The sequence below is a fragment of the Aethalodelphis obliquidens genome, unplaced genomic scaffold, assembly GCF_003676395.1.
Source record: "Aethalodelphis obliquidens isolate GAN/ISIS:26980383/991018 unplaced genomic scaffold, ASM367639v1 scaffold5, whole genome shotgun sequence".
NCBI lineage: Eukaryota > Metazoa > Chordata > Mammalia > Artiodactyla > Delphinidae > Aethalodelphis > Aethalodelphis obliquidens.
In genome coordinates, this window is record NW_020837949.1 from 32,503,852 (window position 1) to 32,530,344 (window position 26,493).

The following is a 26,493-nucleotide window of genomic DNA, read 5'->3' on the forward strand; positions in this document are numbered from 1 at the left end:
AAAGTTTAACTGGTTATTTTAATTAGTGAATATTTTGCATATTCTCTAATAGCTAGCATTACTAGCCAATCCTACAATAAAGCTTTTGCATAATATGCAGAAAGTGAAATTTGAAGATGCCTATACAAAGAGCCTTGTTGAAAAGTTTTCAGTTTCAGGCCCAAAACACTACAACTTAGGAATAGCACGTACATTGTGATTCTGCTTTTAAATAATCTTCCGTAGAGAAGTGAACAGAAATACACCCTCTTCTTAGGAAATTTAATAACATACATGCATTACCAAACTCCTGTGTTTGGCAAAATATGCCTTTATATTTTATAACCACTAGTTGGCAAAAGCGTAAACTGATGATCAGTATGGAAGATATTTTCAAAGGATCTTGCATTATCCCGAAGTTTCTGGTGTGATTAAAAGTCAAAAATGATTTTAATCACAAAAAGGGCCACCCCAATGCTAGAGAATTATCTGTAATTGTCCTTAATTATTTTCCTAAGAATTTCACTTTCCAAGAACATTTTTTTTTCCTAAAGGAAGTGCTTTTTTTTTTTTTTTTGGCCGTGCTGAACAGCATGCAGGATCTTAATTCCCAGACCAGGGATCGAACCCATGCCCCCTGCAGTGGAATCTTGGAGTCTTAACCACTGCACCACCAGGGAAGTCCATCCCAGAACATTTGTAATGAACCAGAACTTCCAGGATACCATTTTAATGCTCCTGTCCCCATTTTAGTTTCCAAAATCCCAAATGAGGAAAAACCTCATAAATACCTGTCAAATGTATCACGTCAGAACATTTACTTCTATCGTAATTCTTGACTGCAACATCCACAGCAAGCCCGGGCTTCATGGTTCCTGAACTCCTCTCCTCTCTTACTCAGCCAGTCACCCCCTTGATCATACTTGTCAAGACAGGTAAGTCTAACTCCTCAAATTCTCAATTTTAAGCATATCACTCTAACCCCTACCTCCTACATTTCCAGGTCATTCCTTCTAAACATACCTATAATACACTGATGGTGCCACATTTTCACTATCCCTCCTCTCCTCTCATGTCCGCACTTCCCCGCTTACCTAGCTGAAGTTTCCAGGTTATCATTAAAACCCTGCCCCTCTTCATGGGGGCAGTCAGACTCACTTGGTAAAACCACAACCTTGGTTAAATCCAATTCACCTACTCTGTGCCTGCACTCACGCAGTCTTACATGGCTGAAGAAAAACATTCAGTCATACTTAGTGGTCTCATTAGATTATCACTAACTTTGAGTAGTCCTTCATTTTGCCTGGCTATCAAAGTATGTTTCCCAGGTCTGTCTGCTCTCCCATTCTTCTGGTCCAGAGCACTCCTCTATCTCCTATCTCCAGTATCTAACTGCTACATGATATTTCCCCCTTGAAAACCAAGTTCCCAGGCCTCCCCAACCCTGAATCTTCCCCAATTTCTCAACCCCCACAATGTCCTTGACATCCCTCACATTCCACAACCAATCCTGGCAAATACACTTGCTTTTATCTTTAACATATATCCAGATATCACTACCTCTACAGCCTACAGCTACCACCACAGGCCAAGCCAGCTTTCTCTCTCCACCGGATCCCTGCAGCAGCCTCCTAATTTTGTTCTAATTTTGCCTTTATCTCCACACTTTGGCCTATTCAACACAGTAGACATTATGACTCCTATTAAAAAGACATCCCTGAGTTTCAGGATACTTTGTGTTTCTAATCTTCTTCCACTTTAATAAAATGCTATTCTTAGACTATAGAAGACGAAGTCTATAGCACAACCATTATTTCAGACTGTACTCTAAATTATTTTGATAAATATGACCTTTTACATGCACATCACCTTAAAAACAATTACATAAGAGAACAAACGTATGGACACCAAGTTGGGGGGTGGGATGAATTGGGAGATTGTGACTGACATATATACACTAATATGTATAAAACAGATAACTAATAAGAACCTGCTGTATAAAAAAATAATAAAATTAATAAAAAATAAAATAAAAACAATTACATATATTTTTACAATAGCATTCTAGGTCATAAAACAGAGCCAAAGTGATTGACCTTCAGGGGATATAATCCCATGATAGCCTAGTTGACACGATTAAGCTAATCAATTAAAGATTCACCTAGTGTTTAGTTCAGAATCATTATCAGACCTTTGAAAACGTGTTTTAAAAAAGAGAATAATTAACACTGCTAATTCATTTTCTTCCGGAATCTCAATATGACAAAACTTGTATTTTAAAACTAGAAAAAATGATTTAACCAAAAATGTCATAATTTCATATTATATTCTCAATGCTTTCAAAGCCCAACTGTGAGTTTTAAGAAGAAATTAAACAACATGCTTTCATTGAGAGAATTTTTAAAATCTATACAATTCAAGCTAATGAAATATTTTATTGTACAAAATAAAAGTGGTGTTTTTAAAAAAAACACTTCCAGGCCCAGACATCCGCAGGAGTATGTGAGGAAAGGATTCCACTGGAGTATAATAAGCAATACTCAACTGAATGAAACCACAAATCCACCCTCCCTATAGTAAATACTAACATTCACCACAGGCTTGAAATTCCTGTACCATCAGTAAATGTATTTTTTAAAATATTACAAACATGCTTATGATGCATAGGAAGATGGAAAAATTTAGACTTAACTGCACACCACACGTACTCCCAACTTTTCTAATTTACAACCAGTTAAGAATCACAAATATCCAAAGAAAGTATTTTAAAATAGTATATATGATTCACTGGTAAGTGATTTTTATACTCAAATAAATAGTATAAAATGAAATGTTCTCATTTCATTTTAATGTCACATTGAATTTTAGTACTTTTCAATCCAAGAAAAAAATAAACTGAGACATGGTCATGAGTTCAGGATTATATATATTACAATTTGCCTTGTTATAATACATTTGTGGCTTTATGATAAAAATAACTCAGGGACATATGGAATCCAAGCTAATTTGCATAACTGTCACAAGAAAAAAGCATTAAATGCATTTCTGAAATAAGTATTTTCATTTAATTCAGAATCTCAAAACAGCATTAGACCTTGGTCTTTTTTAAAAAAAGTTTAGTTAAACACTAAGCTAGCTAAATAACCTTCTTGAAAGGTTTAAACACAATTGATATAGAAAATGCTTTCCCTCTAATCTCAATCTTACATAAATGAAAGAGGTAAGGGGGAAAAGGCAGACAATTTCTTTAGCAGCATATATGGCTAAATCCATCAACCACCTTAAACTAGAATGTCCATTATTGACCCCATTAAAAAGAACTGGGCATATATCAAAAGTTACCCACTTCATAAACCAAAAGACAATAATTTTAGGGTTACGGTAAGTAAAATATTTTTGAAACACTTCAAAAAACTTCTGACATTAAACTAGAGGAATCATGTCTTCATTGTAAGAAAGAAAGGCATAAAGGAAAGTAAAAGACATTTAAACTAAACTGATTTTCAATCTTCTTTGAACAAAAGAAATAAAAAATAATGGTTGATTAGCTAAGCTCTGTGCTCTAACCAAACTAATTAATTACAGTGATTTTAAATGGCAACAGCCCATCTGACTGGGTAGCTTGACAGTTCTGAATACTTTTGCAATGATTTTTTTTTAAAACGCAAAGACACTAAAATGATCCGGTCATGCAATGTTCATCTTATGCATTCTGCATCTCTTTGCCAATCTTGTAGCTAAGGATCTTGTTCCAATCAATCTTAGTGCGTGTAACTGGCAACTGTCGACGTAAGGCTTTGAAAGTAGTGTCCGACATTGTCTGATAATTCTCACTGATGGCAGTCTATGAAAAACAGTAGTTAAAAGTTTAAAGAAATAAAAGGAACAGAACAATGTATAAAACACACAGATGTTTTAGGAAACATCTTTGTTTAAGCAGTCTGTTTCACTGTTTTTAAAAAGCCAAATAAAAACCCCAATATGGTTTTAAAAGCTATTTATAAAAGCAGCTAAAAGCTTATAATCATTTTGAATCATTAAATTTAATAAAATGAAATTATGAATTATATTTACTATCTGTGTGTCCTCATTTTGGATCTATTTCTCTCAGAACAATTTCACAAATTACTGTTTGCAAGGAGTGGAATCGTGTCCAATACACAAATTAAATGCTTAAATTCAAGAGTGCAATTTAGAAGCAGGTAAAGAATGTATAAGAGTACAAAATGAAATATGATCTAAGGAGATCACATATAATCCAAATGCTTTGGGAAATACCTCCTAAAGTAGAATTTCCAATCAGAAACAAAATAACCATTTAAAATCTTGGCCTATTTTGACCAATACTCAGAAATTACAGTTAGCTGAAACTGAGTTTTAGCTACATTTTCACAAGTTTGCCCTTGAACTAAAACAAACAAAACACACACAAAAAAGACTGTATCTTATTATAGTGAAACAATGAAAAAATTCAGGTTTATGACTGAAATTAAAATTTCAGTGCCATTATTTACAAGCAAATATAGATTATACAGTATTTTTGAAAATCATACCTGGTATTCATTTTCTGCAGCCTCTACAATCTTTATAAATTCTTTTGCTGTTTGCACCTCATTCTGAATGAAAACCAAAATCAAAAGTAAATAAAATAGTAATTTAAAACTACACCACTATTACTTTTAAATAGGTATGTCAATAGATGTATGGTTAATGATTTCTTGTAATTTAATAAATAACACAGATGGATATTATGACAAAGGGAAAATATTGTAAGATCAATTATTCTAAATTCAAGGGGAACTAGGCAAAAATGTTTTAAAAGTCTACAGAATGAGCATGGCTTTAGTGTTTCCCAGGTTAAGGAAAGCAAAATCTTAATAGTACATGTTGATGAAAAATTCAATTATAACACTTAACAGCATTTCAAAAATCTTTACGGGTAAGATGTTAGTCACAGATTTCTAGTTAATGACTATATTGCTAAATATTTACTGAACAATATTTACCACCATAATGATACATTTAAAAAATATTACCAATTAGAAAAAGCATATTTTAAAGTTTAAGGTGCATTTTTTAGTGTTTAAATATTTTCTGGAAAAAATTTTTTTAAAAATTTTATATTGGAATTTTATTCCGATATAATGCATTTCTTTGCTTCTTTCCTAACACTAAAAGTTAACAATTGTTGACGTAAAATTATCTAACACCTTACTTTACGTATATTATTTATATATATTTACATATGTATTTATATAATGGGTACATTTTTTCTATCCAAAAATAGTAAAAACAACAATGAAAATCCTCTAAGATAAAGTGAAAAGGTAATTCCTAAAACACTCAGTACAAATTGGCGTATTAGTCAAGTTTAATTACTATGACGAGATCTCACAACTCCACAGTCTATAATTTTGTAGACAAATCTCTCTTAGGAAGACTCTTTACTCAATGTCAAACTCCTCAAAGAATACTAAGTATCTTGTTACACAAATAATATTACATATATACTCACGATATAGAACTATATTGAGTGGAGACCAGACATTAGTAATTATCTTTCCTGGCAATTTTGCAAGAAGAACACTACTTAGCAAGAAAGCAGAAATCACCTAAGTGCTAATGAAAACTTGAAAAAAACCAAAAGAAAAAGCAAAAAAAAAAGAAAAGAAAATCCAAAAATCCCACAGCTTTCATTTCTTTTCAGGTAGCATCTGGCCTAACACACTCACACATGTTTCTTAACATTAAATCAAATGCTTTCTTAAATTAAAAATAAAGTTTTAAAAATATTTGTAAGTTAGCTAATTTTAAATATTAGCAGTTGATGTTTATAATATACTAATGCTTTTAGGTATACAACACATTTGATAAACAAATGTTTATCAGAAATGTCACTGTTAACATATTATAATATCTTTGGGACAAAAAAATTCTGCAAAGAAATAGTTGCATGTTCAATGAAAAGAATGTGTGAAAAGACCTCTGCAGGGAAAAAAAACCAAGTTCAAAATTTCCAGAATTTGAAAGCTGAACTTCAGAAAAACTTCATTAAATCATACTCCAAATAGAGAAAAAAAAATACAATAGGGTTTAAAAGTTAAGTACAGGAGCACAGATGTAAATTTAAAAGCTAAAACTATAAAATTCGTAGAAGAAAACACTGGAGTAAATCTTCACGATCTTGGGTTAAGCAATGGTTTCTATTAATATTCCAAAAGCATAAGTTACAAAAGAAAAAATAAACTGGACCACATCAAAACTGGTATCTTCTGTTTTGCAAATGATACCACCAAGAAAGTGAAAAGACACACAGAATGGGAGAAAATATTTGTAAATCATATATCTGATACAGGACTTCTATCAGAATACATAAGCAACAATTACAACAATAATAAAAACACAAGTCCAATTAAGAAATAGACAAAGGATCTGAAAAGACATTTTTCCAAAGAAGCTATTCAAACGGCCAACAAATACACAAAAAGATGCTCAATATCATTATCCATCAGGAAAATACAAATAAAAATCACAATAAGATGCAATTAACAGGGGCTTCCCTGGTGGCACAGTGGTTAAGAATCCACCTGCCGATGCAGGGGACATGGGTTCAAGCCCTGGTCCAGGAAGATCCCACATGCTGTGGAGCAACTAAGCCCTTACGCCATAACTACTGAGCCTGCACTCTAGAGCCCACGAGCCACAACTACTGAGCCTGCGTGCCACAACTAGTGAAGCCCATGTGCCTAGAGACCAAGCTCCGAAACAAGAGAAGCCACAGCAATGAGAAGCCTGCACACCGCAACGAAGAGTAGCCCCTGCTTGCTGCAACTAGAGAAAGCCGCGCACAGCAACGAAGAACCAAAAATGCAGCCAAAAATAAATTAATTAATTTTTTAAAAAAAGATAGAATTAATACCAACTAGGATGGCTATAATAAAAAGGCAGAAATAAGCTTTGGTGAGGATGTGGAAAAACTGGAAACCTTATATACAACTGATGGGAATGTAAAATTAGTGCAGCAACTTTGGAAGCAGTCTGGCAGTTCTTCAAAAGGTTAAACAAAGAACTACCATACAACCCAGCAATGCCACTGCTATGTATACATCAAAGAGAAATTAAAACAATGTCTACACAAAAAAACAGTATACACAAAGGTTCACAGCAGCAAAAAGTAGAAAACACAAATGTCCATCAACTGATAAATATATAAATAGAATGTGGTATATGGATTATTATTTGGCTACAAAAAGGAATGAAGTACTGACACATGCTCTAACATGGATGAACCTTGAAAATATTATGCTAGGTGAAAAAAGCCTGTCGCAAAAAATCACATATCGTAGGATTCCATTTATATAAAATGTCCAGAACAGAAAATCCAGAGTCAGAAAGTAGATTCATGGTTGCCTAGGGCTGAGAGGGGTTTGGGGGAAGGGCTGGTGGGAGGGAACGGGGAACGACTGCTAATGGATACAGGGTTTTTGGAGGATGAAAATGTTCTAAATTACATTGTGGTGACTGTTGTACAACCCTATTAATATAATAATTTTAAAAAAAATTTATACTTTAAATGGGTGAACTGAATGGTATGTGAATTGTATCTCTTTAAATAAAGCTGCTAAAAAAAAACTTAGGTACCAATTTCCAATTACTTACCATCTTTAATCTATCTGAAAACACTTTAATCTGAAGCAGAAATACTACTTAAAATGTTAATTCCAAAACCACTCTAGTTGTATAGAAGTATTAGGTTGTTTAAATTTTATTTTGGAATTAATTACTTACAGACACTGTTAGGGAATCTTGTATATCTTTATGACTCACTAGCTGAACATTACCATCTTCATAATAATGAACCTATTAGAAAAAGAAATTACAGAAACCATATTACAGGAGTTATCAAGATCCTCATGGCTTCAACAATCACATCAATGCAGATGACTACCGATTTCAGCTCTAACCTAGTCTTCTCTGCTGAGCTCCTGACCTTAAACTCCAGCGAGCCTCTTCCTGCCCTTAGGCTAGCGAGGAACTAGGTAGCAGTTCCTGCAGTTACTCAGGCAAGCCCTCCATTGACTGGACTGCTGCACATTTCTACCTCATAGATGTTCTACTGGTATCTAAACTCAAGATTTCCAAAATCAAACTCACAGTATTATCTCCCAACACCACTCTTGTTTTGTGTATTTCCACCAACCATTTAATTCCTCAAATTCAAAGACATGAATTTATTCAATAAACATTAACTGAGTGATTACTATATATGACTGCTACTACAGGAAGTTCTAGAGACACAAAGCTTTTAAAAAGACAGCCCCTGACCTCATATTTCAACACAACACAGTAAGAGGTACGTACAAAGTACATTAGCAATACTCCAGACTCTCTCTGAGACATAAAGGACTTCAGAAAAGAGGTAACACTGTACTTGGGCTTAGTAAAATGAGTTTAACAAACTAGGGAAGGTGAGGAAACTGAGCTTAGTAGAGAAGAGCATACTTTAGGAAAGGCCTGCAGGCACTTAGGACTGGAATATGTGCGAGTTTGGGGAGTAGGAGCTGTGGACAGCTGGCGGAATATACAGGTAGGTGACGAGTCAACCCTGGGCCTTCTATGCCATGCAAATATGTCTGGACTATCTAGTAGGTGAGTGTACCACTAAAATGGTCTCAAGTGGCAAGTAACATATCCAGATTTAAATTTTTAAAAATCACCTTTCTTGATGGCAATGTAAAAAAGTGGATTAGGAGATGGCAAAGGGTCCAACCAATCAACAAAATAAAGTAACCATTATAAACCAGGCATCATGCCAAGTGCTGAAGATAGAACCAGCCAATCCTGGCTCTCAACAAGCTCTGGCCCAACAGGGGCACATCTCACATCTCAGAAATCATCCAGGTGAGAGCTAGAGGCCTAACTGAAGGAAAAAATAATGTCAACAATAATGGCTACCATTCAATAAGCACTTTATGTCTGGCTCTGTTCTAATCATTTTGCCCATATTAACTCATCTTCAAAAAATTGCATGAGCTATTTCATTGTTGCTGTTTTCTTTTTTTTAGCTGATAAGGAAACAGAAAGAGCTTAAATGACTTCCTGATGTCATACAGCTAATAACTGGCAGAGCTGGGATTCAAACTCAGGCAGTCTGGTTTCAGAATCCATGCTCATAACCTCTATTTTCTAGTCCCTAAACGATAGCCACACCAAGACATACAAGTAATAGGATAAAAGACTAGAAATAATGTATACTGGAGTCAAATGATAGAGCAGTGCATCTGATTCATTTTTATTCCTTTATGGCTCTTAGCATAATACCTTTCATGATAGTTAAGCAACAAATGTATTGAATAAATAAGTGATCCAAGATACAAAGAAATTAGTCAGTATTCTTCTTTAACTTATTTAGTAATATTCATATTTAAATCCTCTTAGTTATCAAATTTCTTCTATAGAAACATTTGAGCTTACACTGAGTCAATTCTAGTGGGTTTCATATAAGAAGCCAAATATGAGTACAGAAGATACTTAAGATATATGTAGTATGTACATGTGTTAACATATATATATACTTATACATCTATACACACACATATATTAATATTATACCTCACTCAACTCCACTCCAATTCAAAAGACAGAGAACAGCACAACTCAAACTCAGAAGATGCTTGGATGAACAAATTGTATGAAGAGCAGACCAAATGGTAGCATCTAATTTTAGCTGTGTTTTTAGAATCTGTCAGCTATCCTTGCAGATTTCTGATGACTAGGAAATGAACTGCAAGGTTATTTAAAAGATGAAATCAGCACTACTTGTTTTTCCCATTACCTCAAAACAAAGACCTGGAAAAGAAACAGTTATTGAGTACTATGAAAATGTAAACATATGAATTAGCTGCTTCTATGCTCAGAATCATCTAGAGATCAGCAAATTCTTTTTATTTCATACCTGAATTTTCAAGATGCCAACCACCTGAGTGGTTGAAGGAGTGATTGTAAACTTCCACTCTGACCTCCAACGACCATTCCTTAAAAATAAAAACAGCAGCTATAAATAAGGTAGGGAAAATAATTTGAATAAATTTTAAGTTCTAGATTTAAATTTCATGCTACAGTATGAGAGAGTGTGGGGAATGGATGCTGGACATTCTTTTTTTTAATCCCTGAAATATTCAAAAGAATCAAGAGGTTACGTTCAGTTATGAGCTACATTTAATCTTCATCCTGCTGATAAAAAATGACCTATATAATGGATGCAACCTCAGAACTCTAAAGTTAAGGCTTAAAATACAGTTCAAAACTACATCAGTTTTCTGACTTATGCTTTAATTAAGAAAAAACTGAATAAATGTTCAGATTACCAGGGGCTTTCACAAGTTTACCATCCAGTGAATGATACAAAGTCCCGTAGTTTTAAAAGAATAGATAGTAATGCAATATTCTTAAGGAGATTTTGATATCTGGAAAGAGAAGGGCTTTAAAGGGTTATAAGCATCAGATTTTTTTCCCTTTTCCAATTTTAGACTTAAAGTTTCCACATAAAAGGCACATACATCCTCCTCCTAGATCCCAAAATGAGTTTTGGTATAAAATTGATACAGATTAATCGTAAGAAACTGTGACATTACAAACAAGCAACAGGCATGTTATTCATTTTTGTCTCCTAGATAATTAATTTTATCCTAATTTTTTCCTGACAGCCTTTTCATAGCAACTCCTTTTCTTCTGACCTCTATTTGCTCTTTTGCATACTAAAGACATATTCTGATATGTAAACTTATACCTGTTTTTTTTAAAACAGTATATATTTCTAAAACAGTCACAGAGCTAATGGATCACTATACTGGCTTTGCTACAGAATTATTTCTGGGTTCCCTTCAATATTCTTGCAGTCTGCCCAATCACAAAAACCTGCAGAATGATAGCACTCTCATACCTAAAGTTAACACTTATCATTTGAAAAGTACTATTATTAGAACAATGTATATGTTCTACAAAATAAAAGATAATTTTATAACATGTTTTGATTTTGAGTGACTTAGCCAAAATTATCCATTGAAGCTTGACTGGAAAAAGAACTTAGATCTATTCATTTTTATTTCATGATTCCAAAAGAAGTTATTCCTTTTATTTAGGTATTACTATCAAGCACTAGTGAGTTCTAACCACACACATTTCTCATTTATAATGACAACATACATATATCACCACTGATCGTGAAAATTAAAAAAAAAAAGAAAAAAGGAATTCCAAATCAAGTAATCATACCAATTTGAGAACTATTTCAAAAGATCCTTCCAAAGGCATTACTATATAGTAATAGTAAACTGCACTGCATAGACAGTACCCTTTCTTTCATCAATGGAGTAAACAGTCAAGATGTCCTAGCCTTTAATTATATTCTTCCCTTCTCTTCTATTAATGCTTTAATTAGAAATGTGTATTTATTCAACAAACATTTATTAAGCCCTCAATACTGCTAGATGTTAGGGAAACAGCAGAGACCAAGAAAAGAATGTCCCTAGTGAAATCTAAAAAATGACCATGACTAGAATCTTGTGATTTTTATGCTATCTGCATTTGAGGTGAACTGAAGTAATTTCCTTGTACCAAAATATTTAGATTTTACTGAGGTTATTGTGATATGTGATGTCTAGCACTTTGGAATGTCATAAAAAATTATCTTTTCCAAAAAGTGTAAGTGATTTTTAGCCTCAATGATATAATGTTCATAGTGGTAGTTTACAAAAAAAAATTCAGATATGTGAAGTGAAACAGACTAGAAAATTCAAGGACATCATTTTCATTTTATATATGCTAACACTCAAACTGTATTTCTGAAAACTAATAAATTTACTATTTTATTTTATATATATTTATATATTTTAAACTAAAACTTAGTAACGAGTTCAATCCCAACAAAATTGATTTTATTATATATATCCTGGCACAAACAGCACAAATTAATAGCAATTTTGTGAAGACTTATTTCTTAGGATACTGGCAAATTAATGCTACAAGTTTTTAGGCCAAAAATGGAGAAACTACATCTATATCAAGGCCATACAAGTAAGTTAATACAACAGAATATTTAGGAAACTGCAGCTTGTCATTAAGGCCTATGTTTACAAATAGAATTTATTTTCCTTCAGTGATAATGGATCTCTTTCCTCCAAAAGTTCCTGTAACTTGCCTTTATTCCTGTGATGGTTAAGTAGTGGAGCAACCTTGGGCCATAGACCAAAGTGGTCCACAGGGGTTACTGATACCTGCTACTCTACCCTTAACAGCACCACCAACCAACTCGGCTAACAAGTCAAAGACTAATATACTTAAAAGGTAAACACTATGACCATACTTACTCTGATGGCCTTAGAATGTATTATCAAAAAGGGAGGATAAAAGTAAAGATTTCATTCAATTCTGAACTTATAAAGTCTTGGAGAGCCTCAGAATTTTATAACAGGAGATATCTCAGAAATAGTCTTGTCTAAGAATAAAAAGGCCCAACAACTTGTTAAAGGTCCAACAACTTGTTAAAGATATCTCAGAAATAGTCTTGTCTAAGAATAAAAAGGCCCAACAACTTGTTAAAGTGCTAATCAGTGCTTTGGGGAGCTGGACTTTTACAAGGGATAATCAAATGATTTGTACAAAAATTGTAAGGCATGACTGTAATTTGCCTCGCTGGACAAAACATGTCATTACTTCCTCACATTGGCCAACCAAGCACAAAGCAATCCACACGAAAACATCTACTTCAGAGTCACCAAAGTTCACGTACCAAAACGTGATCATTCTTCACTTTGTAAGTACCTCTGCCTTCCTCCCCCATGTAAGTCTCATTCAGGAACAACCCCTTCACAGAATGGGCATATGGGCCTGCCAACTGGTCTGCTCACAGGCACGCGTGTTCCCTCAGAATGCTGCTTGCTAGTCTAAAAACACCCCATGCTCTCCCACCTTCTTTTCACTGAGTGTCAATAGATTTACTGTCACCTTTGAAAGATCAGGTTGATTATGGAACAGATATTTTTCTTATATAAAAAGGCTGAAGTTTTATATTATAGTATATTGTTCTTAGTCAATCATACAGAAACAAGGTACAGGCCCAATCAATAAAGAACTACAAAGAGAATAAGCAGTATCAAAATTCCCCAATACACAAAATTTTAACTTACCAAAAGTTTTTTGCTTGAAACTGATGGCTTTCTATGCATGCAATAATGGTCTGCTGTCCATCTATTTTTTTACCATATACCTTGTTGGTAAAGAAAATAAACACAAGAGTGAATTTAGGGCCACAGAATGTCCAACTTTAAACATCTATAAAATACTGAAAATTGTACAGCATTTTGGCAAGAACATATAAAAGAATACAAAGTAGGTCATCATTCCAATACAGTAGCTAGAGAAACAAATACTTAAATATGTACACCTAATCACAGATTCTTAGTGAATCATAAAATAGCTTACAATTAATGAACTACAATTTATTGGAAAAAAATAACTGTACTCTCAAAATATGCATAAACATCCCACAATCTCAGGGGTTGCCATTTCTCTAGACATTTAAAATAAAAAAGTAGTGAGATAGAAGTGAGAAAGTTAATTTACTTAAAACTAAGAAAGTTCACTAAGAGAATGCCTGCAATGGTATGGTGATGTTATTTCACCTCTTGCCAACTGCTTTAAGAAAGTAATGAATAATTTGTCTTTCGATCCCCTGGGAACAGGTAAGGACCCTCTAACTCAACCTCACCACCTTATTCTTGAGGTATTCTTCCAAAATAATCCTAATCAACACGGTTATAATTCAAAGAACCTGTAAGGTATTTTAGGTTATGTTGCTATACTTCTCAAATAATTATTGAGAGCTAGATACTTAAGGCGACCATATGAATTTTTGTCCTAACCAGGAATCTTCTGAGTGAAATGAGGTGGCTATTGGTAATACTAATAATTATATTGGGACAGCAGGTATAAACCAGGATGTATGGTCATCTTAGGCTGGAGAGGTAGGTAGAGGCCAGGTTCACAGGGCCTTGAAAACCACGTTCAGAAGCCTGGACTCTATCCTAAGTGCAACACGAAATCTTTGAACAATTTCAAGCAGGAGATTTCATGATCTGATTTGCATTTCAAAAGATCACTGGCTATGGAGAAGATCACAGAAACACAAATGTGGGGGACTAAAAAGCATAGCTAAGCATAGGCTATGAAAGAAAAAAAAAGTACTCATACTTTCTATCATATTTTATCCTGAAAATAAAAAATAGGTTAAACCTATGAAAGAACCACATTTAAAACCTTAAGAAATTTGATTATAAAACACACGAGGACAAGAGTTCACTTCCAAATAATTTTATTTGTTCTAAGGTTTTGTAATTTAATGAAAAAAAGTTTGATGTAAACTTAGGGAGACGAGTCATGAACATGACATTAAAGAATCTCATCATATCATGTTCCTCAAATCAATGTATGAGAATTACTACTTGGATTTAATTCAAGGTACAACAATTTTTCCATTTTTGACTATCATAATACTATTTGATAATACTATTTAAAGTTTCTTGAAAAAAATAGTAAACATTCTTAGAAATATTTACTTCAAAAAAAAAGGAATATTAAATTATAAAATGTCCATTCTGTAAGTTACTATAAATTTCAAGATATCACAAAATCACTGTCATATTTACATAATACAAAAGAAAAAAGTGCACACTGGATAACTTACAGTGCAGACCCCATTTGGATAATGTTCTTTTACATAAGCTCGCAGAGCAGCTTCTACTGAAGTTCTCCAAGATTCAATTGCATTTTCTGCTTCGTATGGTCTTGGATCAGTTGCTTCCTTTCTTAAGTGATCAAATTTGAAACAGATTCTGTTTTTTGGATCCAAAAACTTTCCATTTCCCAGGTCACCATGTTCTGTAATCAATACCTTCAATGATGCAATGAATTTTGGAAAAAAAAATATTTAAAATAGCATTTAAATACTGATATATTATACATTCACTTGAACTTTTTCCTTAAAACTATAAAATAATTCTATTCCAAGCAACTGGTTTAACTATATGGCCCAAGTATAATACTTCAAATGAGTAGACTATAAAGACAATGAGGCTGCTCTCATGCAGCTCAGATCAGTGGATCTGATTTTCTCCCAATATAACATCCAGCTACCTGGTGGGGGAAAAAAAATCCATTGTCTAATACCCTACTGGAGTCAGGTTTTGTTTTGTTTTTGAGAACTATGGACAGTCTCCAGTTCCTCAAAACTAAGGAACTGGTAATAACCTTCATTGAGAACGGTTACAAGTGAATGTTTTGTTTTGTTTTTTTTTTTGCTGTACGCGGGCCTCTCACCGCTGTGGCCTCTCCCGTTGCGGAGCACAGGCTCCGGATGCGCAGGTCCAGCGGCCATGGCCCATGGGCCCAGCCGCTCCGCGGCACGTGGGATCCTCCCGGTCCGGGGCACGAACCCGTGTCCCCTGCACTGGCAGGCAGGCTCCCAACCACTGCGCCACCAGGGAAGCCCCAAGGGTATGTTTTTAATCCACTTAGAATCCTCTTCAGTGTGTCCTACATTACTGCTGGGCCCACAATCTCATCTACTGTTAAGTGCCTGCTGCTTGTTTTTATTAAGATAATCACTGACAGTTGTTTTCAACTGACTTCCAAATTTTAACAAATGTAATTTCTTCATTTATGTGCATTTAAATTATACACGCATAAATTTGACATTCTGTGCTTTCTTTTAAAAAATTTCACTCTTTTTCCTTCCCATGCGACTCTCCCAATCTTTGACTCTATACCTATGTCAGGACTCCCCCATCCCTTTGATGTAAATTATGCAAACACAGGATGTACCCTTCTGAATTTTTTTCAGTCATATTATCCTACACAGATAAATACATACACATCTATATATACATACACACACATCCAGGGGTTTTTATTGGCCACTGTTCTACAAGAATGGAACGAAAATGCACACATATTTTTCTGCATCTGGTTTTTTTCAACATCAACACTTTATAGAAATCTTTCAGAGTCAACTGGTAAACCTCTCATCATTCTTTTTCATGGTTGCATACTATCCCATGATGTGGGTATAACAATTTATTCTGCCATTCCACTACTGTTGGACCATCTCTTTATTTCCAGGCTGTTCTCTTTTTGGGAGGAGGGACAGGCACATTAAAAATGTTAAAGTATTATTGTACATATATTCTAACATACTAATGTTTCTATTTCCACTGGATGCTTCTATTTTTCTTAGATAGATTCGCAGCAATGAGGACAGTAGGTAAAGGGTTTGTATATTTTTAATTTTTAATACATAATTAGACTGCTTTCCAGAAATGGCTGTGACAATCTACATTTCTGCAAACAATATATGAGATGCTTCCCTTCAAATTATCACCATCAACAGGTATACAGTTCTTTTTTCAGTCTGATGAGTATAAAATATATCTCATTACTTTAATTATATTTCTCTCGCTCACAGGTCTAAATATCTCCAAGTTTGTGGGCCATTTTCTGTGAGCAAATATTTTTTAATATTTTTCATCTGGGTGGGTTTTTTTCTTACTAATTTATAAGAGTCCTTTATTTGAGGTATTTGTTTTATTCTACAGTTAAAATAATTGATATGTAGCAAAATGTCCATCTTTTCTTTTATAGTTTCTGGGTTTCCAGTCTTATTTAAGATGGTTTCCTCTGCCCTTAATTATACATGTAGACTCTTTTCTCCTAAAATTCTAGTCATTTTACAAATTTTTAATCCACCTGAAATTTATTTCTATATATTGTAAGACAGAGGACTGGTTTAACTATGTGGCATGTGTAGTTGATAGAAACCAGTGGTACCAATACCCTTTATTATATGTCTGTCTAAATTATAACCTTATCATGTATAAAAATATTCATATATTTTGGGACTAAATTCTGGCTTGATATGCTGCTCTATTGATCTACTTGTCTACACAATACCACGCTGATTTGACTTTACATTGGTTGTAAAGCACCTTCTGCTATCTAGCAATGCAATTGTCTCTCACCACTCTTACATTTTCTTGTGTTTCTTCAAGCATGTTCTTCATATAAAGTTTATGAAAATTTTGACCAATTAAAAAACTATCAGGATTCTAATCAAACTGCATTAAATTTATATTTTAGTTTTTAAATAATTTAACTTTCTACCTCAAAATGGAATTCAGTGTGCTCTTCCATTTGCTCAGAACCTGTTTTATGTGTTTCAAGATAACCACCATTTTCTTCACAATCCTATGCATTTCTTGTTAAGGTTTATGTTCATTATTACCACTATTTAAAATGAAACTCCTCCCCCTCCAACCACTACTAGTCTAAGTCCCTACTTGCCACAATAGAGGAAAGTTAATGCATTTTGTACACTTACCTTAAATTCAGCCATCTCACAAAATTCTGTTAAGTCTAATAGGTTATTTTGGTTGGGAGGTTAATTTATGGGAGTTTCTCACTATTTCTAAATATATAAATCATGTCACCTAAGAGTTTTCTGTTCTTTTCCAAAGCTTTAAGAGTTCTCATTCTCTTGTCTTATTTGCTATACTTCCATTTATGATAAATAATAATGGTGATAAGTTGACATACCTGGCTAATTTTCTATGTTAACTAAAATTATATTAGTGTTTATAGTTTGATATTTACTACTGTTTTTCGTTAAACAGTATATTATATTTAAGAGGTTTTCTTCTATCCCTATTTTACTTAGGGTTTTTGTAATGAGGATTAGCTGCTGGAGTTTTCAAATCCCTTTTCACTGTCTATTGATGTATCATAAGGTTTTTCTCTTTATTTGTTGATTAAGCGATAAGAGCAATATATTGCCTTACATGGAACCACTCCTGCATTCCTGTAATAAATTCTATTTAGTCTTGGCATATTATTCTTTTGATATATTTCTGGATTCTGTTTGTTAATATCTGTTTAAAGTTTTAAAATCTATAGTCATATGTGAGATTAGTATAGTTTGCTTTTTTTGTTTTATATTTATTAGGTTTAAGTATTAAAATTACAGTAGGTTCATAAAATGAGTTTGAGAGCTATCCGACATTTTAAAAGGATGCATCCCCGGATCCAGCAATTCTTTTAGGGATTTACCTTAACAAAACAATGGTCCATGTGCCCAGAGGTACAATGATATTCAGTACAGCACTGTTTATAACAGTTAAAAAACAAAAATCAAAAACACAAAATCTCCCAAGGAAAAAAAATTTAAGAGCTTCATGAAATGAAACACTACATGCCTTTATATGTATGTGTGTGTATACACACATGCATAAATCTGTCTACCTACCTACCTACCCACGTTTACTTTTTCCCTTCAGTTATAAGTCATCTTCTGTCTGGTCTCTCTTTTTCCCCTATAACTGCGAGACTACATATTACATAATGAATAATGCCAAATGCAAGCTTTAATATAATTTGCCACTGAGAACTAATTGTTACTACTCTCTCTTATGTTTTACCTCCAGTTCCTTCTTCATATTGTTTTATATAAATTGTGCTTTATGTAAGCATTATAGAAACACAATCACTGTTCAATTACTAGTAACTTTAAACCAAAAAAATAAAATCTAAGAATGCTAGTGACTTTTGGGGCTTTTCTTTGCTTAGCAAGTCCAACTTGTACTTTGGAAAGAAAAGATTTAATAATTACTAAATGCTAAGTTACTCACATGAAGAACTGTAGAATTCCAGAGCAACTAAATTATGACATAAATCTTACTAATATAAACTCTAGATTTTGGATTAATATAGGATTGATTTTTTTCCTATAAAAAACAAGAAAGTAGATTTAAAACAATTATCTTCTAAAATCTTAAAATAATTACATTTGAATATTTCTAAAAGGAACTTTCTGCTAATAGCATTATTGGTATCAACAAAAGAAACTACATTTTCAATTACTTTGCTCCTAAGTGGCTATGATTAAAATGAACGCTTTTTTTTTTTAACCTTTAAACATACCACTTCACAATTCTTGCAGGATACACTAACCATTATAAATGAAATAAAGAATATCAGATCCTGTGTTTATATGAAACGTACCTGATCTTCATAACCTTCAATTTTTACTGGAGTAAACTGGTCCAAGTTATATTGTGCAAATGCACTAAAAAAGAAAAGGGTCAATTATTTAAAATTACGTATTTAATGTTCTCAAAAAAATCGCAAACAATTCACTGTCAAATAAAAGTCTCCTGCACTGCACATGGCAAGTTAAATAAAAATGTAATTCTCTACTACTGATCTTATATTAGGTATAAATATTATATAGGTATGGCTTTTTAAAAACCGGTGAATGACATCCAGCTTTCAATGCTTAGCAAAAAAATTAAATCAGTAAATATAATCAGTCCTTTCCTTCAAAACCCTGAAAGTAAAGGTTAGCCACTTATAAGACATATCCAACTATTCAAGTATATACTAACATTTAGTATACAACATACCGGGAAACAGAGTAGGTGCTGTGAGAGATGCAAAGAGTAATTAGATCAAAGGGCTTACAGTTGAATAGGAGCTATGATAAACATAATATAACACAAAGCAGAAAGTACCATAAGAGAATGACCAATAAACATCACAGAGAATATATATTTTTAAAAACTACATTCTGTTGAGGCAAGGGTAAGAAGAAAAGAGAATCAGGGGTGATATCATAATGGAAGTGATACTGAGAAATGGCCTTAAAATAATAGGTAGGCTCTCTGGTCTTGCAGAAATTGGAGGGATGAGAAGAGTAATTCAATTAGAGGGACCAAGATGAGCAAAATACAAGAGGAGAAGATAGGTTAAGTCCAACATCATAGAAAGCACCAAGCTCAATGCCTGGCACATAGCAGGTGTTCAGTTATATTTACTGCCTTCAACTGAAAGGCCCTGCACGATGGAAAAATTACTTCATTTGGGAGGCAAAGCAGAATTACAGAAGCTTTTTGAGAAAAGACAACCGCGAACTACTTCTGAAGATTAATTTGGCAGCAGTGTATATGACAATTGGGTGGTGGAGCAACTAGAGCCAGAAAAGCAGTTGGGCTATCATTAGGCAAACATCCATGTTAGAACAGCTGAGAGTCTGAACGAGGAAATGGTGACGAGATAGATCCAAGAATAAAGCCTCTCTCTACTCTCATATGAGTAAAGAATAATGTATTACATAATTACATAATACATTTGTAGGAAAAACTCTCATAGCACAAAAAAATTACCTAAAAAATAAAGATCACACTGTATTTTATTAAGTCTATAACCTAGGAAATTTCTTCCACTTACTAGGAAAGATACTGAGAATTTTTAAATTTAGGAGTACATCTCTAAATCTAATCTACTTGGAAGCTTTTCAGATTACTCTGGATGGTAACATGTCCACTGAATTTTTAGGTGTTAGCTACTGAATCTCCTCGAGAGAGGAGATTGAGCAAAGCATTACTGATGAGTTAACAGGAGACTAGTAAATGTAAAAACAGCAAAGTAGGATTAAATTCCTAGCTGTCAAATTCCTGACACTGCATGTCAAAAAAAGATGGGGGTAAATATAGAAACATATGGAGGGAAAGGGAGATTTTCTTTATTCATTAAAACTGTAATTTTCTTAGGAATAGCCCCAGCATACCCAGACAGTTACTATCCCTTAAATGAATTTATCTCAAAAGTATGTTTGAGATTAAAAAGTATTCTAAATCACTTAGAATTTAGGGTTCCCTTTCCAGTAAAAGACATATTTAAATAATAAATTTAGATAGTAATTTGGTCTTGGGTCCTTTACTGCTCATATCAAACCCCGTTCATCTATAATCTGGGAGTGGGGTAAGAACAGGAAATCTGAAAAGAAGACAATGAATATGAAATAAGTAAAACTGTATCTTAAATGCTCAAAGCAAGTTAAACAGGTGACAATTACGCAGTATGGTAGGAAAGGTACTCATTAACCTAGGAGTCAGATTACAGAATATCTAGGTTTTGTTCGAACCCTGATATTAGCTAGTATGGGCCCCACTTACCATATCCACAAAAAAGACGGGTTTGAACTAGATGACTTCCAAGTCCCTTCTAGTTCAGAAAACCTACTCCATTTACCCACTCATCATCCATTTACCTACCCCTCTACCCATGCAAATATTTAGGTGTTAAGCACTCTATTAGACACAGTGAAAACAATAATTTCTCTGCCCTTGTAGAGTTCTGTAGCCCAATCACCCATTTCTAAGTCACCTGTTCCTGTATTTAGATTTTTTTTTATACCCTTTACCATTAGTCATTCACATCTTATACTTTTCACCATGTGTTTCCACATCAACTCTCTTATTTACTATTTGAATTGCTTTCATCATTTAAACTCAGCTCAAACACCATCTCTAAATAGAAATTTTAAATTTCTTCCTTTGGGCTCCAAAGGTCTTTGGTATGCCTCTGTATTTTATTTCAGTTGGCCAGAAATTCAACATGTCTGACTCCCCATTGGAAAATCCCTAAGAGGCTTATTTGTCTCATCATCACAGTGAAGTCTGGCATTCATATGTCAGTTGAATAAAAGGCTATTTCTGGATATTTCAAAGTTTTCTAGACTTGAGAGTACCAAGTCTTCAGTATGCCTAATTTTACTATGAAATACACTGAATTTTATGCCCTTCAGTAAAGATGTCCCATTAGAACCACTTTTAAGAATAGCTATGTTTTCCCCCCCTTACAAAAAGACAGGAAGAGGAATTTCTCAAAAATAAATTTAAAATTAAAAGAGTTAAAGCAACAGGAAAAAGGTGGAAGAATGGAGGAAAAGAAGTACACAGAAGGAGCTGTACTTGTATAAAAGAAATTCAGTATCAAAAACTGCAATTGAAGAAGCAATAGGACTATGGCTATGCACTTACTCTGGTGAAACTGCCACTAGGACACATTTTAAATGTTTTTATAATGCTTTCCAAGCTTATGTTACATAGGTCTGGACAGTCTCAATGACAGGTGATACATTATCTTTTGAGGATGAAACCAGGTTTGGAGGTATTTCAGAAGTAATTCAGAACCAAGTCAAGTGAACAATGGGGGTAACAGCATGTTTGTTTGAAAATTATTTCACAGACAGGACACTGTGAACCAGAGTAATATAATTCTAAAGTCAATCAATGATTTAAGGTGTATTTCTGTACTTCACAGATAAGTTCAGATGTCTGCAAAATGAATCTGAACAAAGAGTTTTGAGAAATTCTTCTGTACAAAGACCACTACTGAAGTCAACTAAAAGAATCAATTCTTTCTCTTCTTGTTCATCTAGTTAGCAATCACTTACTGAGACTATAACCACATGCAAGAAAACGTGAAGATTCTACTGAAGGTTTTGATGTTTTTTGAGGTCATACTATAAACATCTTGTTTTATCATTAGGTACTAATTTCCTCAAAGACTAATCTCCTTAAAAGATCAGAATATCAGGCATTTAATGTATATACCTCTTGAAACACGGACCAAGACTGTCCCTGAAATTTGGTTCATAATAAAAGAGAAATATAGCTCACATTCCAATTATTTTAAAAAGAACTCCAATTTATTTAAATGTAACAGTCATCAGATAAATACTCCTTTGGACAAATAAAATTTCAATGCTTTCATCATTTTTTATTCAAATGTGTAACTGTTTCATACCACTTATATAATTATGAATATTTTTCTGACCTTCATTAAACTTTACTCTGCAGGGGAAAAACTCTTCTTTCAACAAACAACTTTGTTACAAAGCAGAAACTAACACCATTGTAAAGCAATTATACTCCAATAAAGATGTTAAAAAACAAAAAACAAATGAAGTTTCTCATTTCCTTAACTTTAAAAAAAATTCACTAATTTTTGCACCTACATGAAACAACCCACACATTTATTTACCACAGAGAACTCAGAGGAAAAGGTTACTTTGAAAGTACTGGGGGGGGGGGGAAGGGGAAGATTGCGTAAGAGTAAAACGCGGTCACCTTCCTCCCCACAGATACATCAGAAATACATTTACACGTGGAACACCTCCTACAGAACACCTACTGAACGCTGGCAGAAGACCCCAGACCTCCCAAAAGGCAAGAAACTTCCCACGTACCTGGGTAGGGCAAAAGAAAAAAGAAAAAACAGAGACAAAATAATAGGGACGGGTCTTCCCTGGTGGCGCAGTGGTTGAGAATCTGCCAATGCAGGGAACCCGGGTTCGAGCCCTGGTCTGGGAGGATCCAGCGTGCCGCAGAGCAACTAGGCCCGTGAGCGGGCAGCTACTGAGCCTGCGCGTCTGGAGCCTGTGCTCCGCAACAAGAGAGGCGGCGATAGTGAGAGGCCCGCGCACCGCAATGAGTGGCCCCCGCTTGCCGCGGCTGGAGAAAGCCCTCGCACAGAAACGAAGACCCAACACAGCTAATAAACAAACAAATATTAAAGAATAGGGACGGGACCTGCACCAGTGTGAGGGAGCTGTGAAGGAGGAAAGGTTTCCACACACTAGGACGTCCCTTCGCGGGCGTAGACAGCGGGTGGCGGAGGGGAAAGCTTCGGAGCCGAGGAGGAGAGCACAGCAACAGGGATGCGGAGGGCAAAGTGGAGAGATTCCCGCACGGATGATGGTGCCGACCGGCACTCATCAGCCCCGAGAGGCTTGTCTGCTCACCCACCCGGGCGGGGGTGGGGGTGGGGGCTGGGACCTGAGGCTCGGGCTTTGGTCCGCTTGCAGGGAGAGGACTGGCGGCGTGAACACAGCCTGAAGGGGTTAGTGCACCACGGCTGGCCAGGAGGGAGTCCGGCAGAAAGTCTGGACCTGCCGAAGAGGCAAGACACTTTTTCTTCCCTTTTTGTTTCCTGGTGAGCGATAAGAGGGGATTAAGAGCGCTGCTTAAAGGAGCTCCAGAGACGGGCGCGAGCCGCCGCTAACAGCGCAGACCCCAGAGTTGGGCATGAGACGCTAAGGCTGCTGCTGCCGCCATGAAGAAGCCTGTGTGCAAGTACAGGTCACTATCCACAGTTCCCTTCCGGGGAGCCTGTGCAGCCCGCCACTGCCAGGGTCCCGGGATCCAGGGACAACTTCCCGGGGAGAACGCACGGCGCACCTCAGGCTGGTGCAACGTCACGCTGGCCTCTGCCGCCGCAGGCTCGCCCCTCTCCCCGGCCTGAGTGAGCCAGAGCCCCCGAATCAGCGGCTCCTTTAACCCCGTCCTGTCTGAGCGAAGAACAGACACCCTCAGGCAACCTACATGCAGAGGCGGGTCCAAATCCAAAGCTGAACCCCAGGAGCTGTGCGAACAGAGAAAGGGAAATTTCTCCCAACAGCCTCAGGAGCAGCGGATTAAGTCTCCACAATCAACTTGATGTACCTGCATCTGTGGAATACCTAAATAGACAACCCATCATCCCAAATTGAGCAGGTGGACTTTTGAGAGCAAGGTTTATTTTTTTCCCCTTTTCCTCTTTTTGTGAGTGTGTATGTTTCTGTGTGAGATTTTGTCTGTATAGCTTTGCTTTCACCATTTGTCCTAGGGTTCTGTCCGTCCGGTTTTTCTTGTTTGTTTTTTACTTTTTTAAAAAATTATTTTTTATTTTAGGAACTTTATTTTATCCTCTTTCTTTCTTTCTGCTTTCTTCCCTTTTATTCTGAGCCGTGTGGATGAAAGGCTCTTGGTGCTGCAGCCAGGAGTCAGTGCTGTGCCTCTGAGGTAGGAGAGCCAACTTCAGGACACTGGTCCACAAGAGACCTCCCAGCTCCACGTAATATCAAACGGCGAAAGTCTCCCAGAGATCTCCATCTCAACACCAACACCCAGCTTCACTCAACGACCAGCAAGCTACAGTGCTGGACACCCTATGCCAAACAACTAGCAGGACAGGAACACAACCCCACCCATTAGCAGAGAGGCTGCCTAAAATCATAATAAGGCCACAGACACCCCAAAACACACCACCAGACGTGGACCTGCCCACCAGAAAGACAAGATCCAGCCTTCTCCACCAGAACACAGGCACTAGTCCCCTCCACCAGGAAGCCTACACAACCCACTGAACCAACTTTAGCCACTGGGGACAGACACCAAAAACAACGGGAACTACGAACCTGCAGCCTGCAAAAAGGAGACCCCAAACACAGTAAGATAAGCAAAATGAGGAGACAGAAAAACACACAAGCAGATGAAGGAGCAAGGCAAAAACCCACCAGACCTAACAAATGAGGAGCAAATAGTCTACCTGAAAAAGAATTCAGACTAATGATAGTAAAGATGATCCAAAATCTTGGAAATAGAATAGAGAAAATGCAAGAAACATTTAACAAGGACCTAGAAGAACTAAAGAGGAAACAAGCAACGATGAACAACACAATAAATGAAAATACTGTTGTTACAAGTTCATAAACATTGTATGTTTTCTTTACTTCCGTAAGACTTTTGTCAACATGCTATATGCTATTGTAAAGAAAACTAATTTTAGTTGGGTATATAAATAACTTAAAAAGGTTTAAAGAACTTAGGAATAAGAGGCCATTCACCCAGAAACTCATAACTAAAGTCAAAGATATCAAGTAAACTGATTTTTATTATGTACTTTAATATAATACTTAATGGGTGGAAGCAACCCGACTGTCCACTGACATGTGAATGGATAAACAAAATGTGGTGTATATATATATATATGTATATAAACACACACATACACATTCAGTGTTAAAAAGGAAGGAAATTCTAACACATGCTCCAACATAAATGAACTTTGAAGACATTCTGCTAAGTAAAATAAACCAGTCACAAAAGGACAAATACTGTATGACTCCACTTCATACATTAAATAGAATGATGGTTCACAAGGGCTAGGAGGAGGGGAGAATGGGAAATTATTGCTTAAAGGGTATGGAGTTTCAGTTTGGGAAAATAAAAAGTTCTGGAGATGGATGGTGGTAATGGTTACAGAAGTATGTGTATGTGCTTAATGCCAAGGAACTGTGTGCCTAAAAATGGTTAAAACGTTAAACTTCATATTAAGTATATTTTCCCCACAATAAAAAATAATAAATACAAATTGCTATTAAAAGATAAAAGTGGGCTTCCCTGGTGGCGCAGCGGTTTAGAATCTGCCTGCTAATGCAGGGGACATGGGTTCAAGCCCTGGTCTGGGAGGATCCCACTTGCCACGGAACAACTAGGCCAGTGAGCCACAACTACTGAGCCTGTGCGTCTGGAGCCTGTGCTCTGCAGCTGGAGAGGCTGCGATAGTGAGAGGCCTGCGTACCGCGATGAAGAGTGGCCCCCGCCTGCCACAACTGAAGAAAGCCCTGCCATAGAAATGAAGACCCAACACAGCAAAGATAAATAAATTAATAAATTCCTACCCCCAACATCTTCTTAAAAAAAAGATAAAAGGACATAAAAGACCCCTAATAGCCAAAACAATCTTGAGAAAGAAGAATGGAGCTGGAGCAATCATGTTCCCAGACTTGACTTATACTATGAA

The 26,493-nt window shown here is 35.5% G+C and overlaps 1 protein-coding gene across 2 annotated transcripts in view; it reads right to left on the minus strand.

Annotated features, from left to right (window-relative positions):
• Window positions 1-2,288: 2,288 nt before the first annotated feature.
• Window positions 2,289-26,493, minus strand: part of CAPZA2 (capping actin protein of muscle Z-line subunit alpha 2) — a 56,693-nt gene continuing 32,488 nt past the window's right edge. Inside the window, exons 4-10 of one of the 2 annotated variants that reach the window (XM_027102121.1) lie at window positions 19,087-19,150; window positions 14,723-14,929; window positions 13,167-13,246; window positions 9,935-10,013; window positions 7,768-7,839; window positions 4,533-4,595; window positions 2,390-3,823 (exon numbers count right to left, since the gene is read on the minus strand). In XM_027102121.1, the coding sequence (XP_026957922.1) occupies window positions 3,683-3,823; window positions 4,533-4,595; window positions 7,768-7,839; window positions 9,935-10,013; window positions 13,167-13,246; window positions 14,723-14,929; window positions 19,087-19,150 (706 nt within the window). In that variant the 3' untranslated portion in view covers window positions 2,390-3,682. Of the gene's footprint in view, window positions 3,824-4,532; window positions 4,596-7,767; window positions 7,840-9,934; window positions 10,014-13,166; window positions 13,247-14,722; window positions 14,930-19,086; window positions 19,151-26,493 lie in introns of both variants that reach the window. The other variant, XM_027102122.1, reaches the window with a different exon arrangement.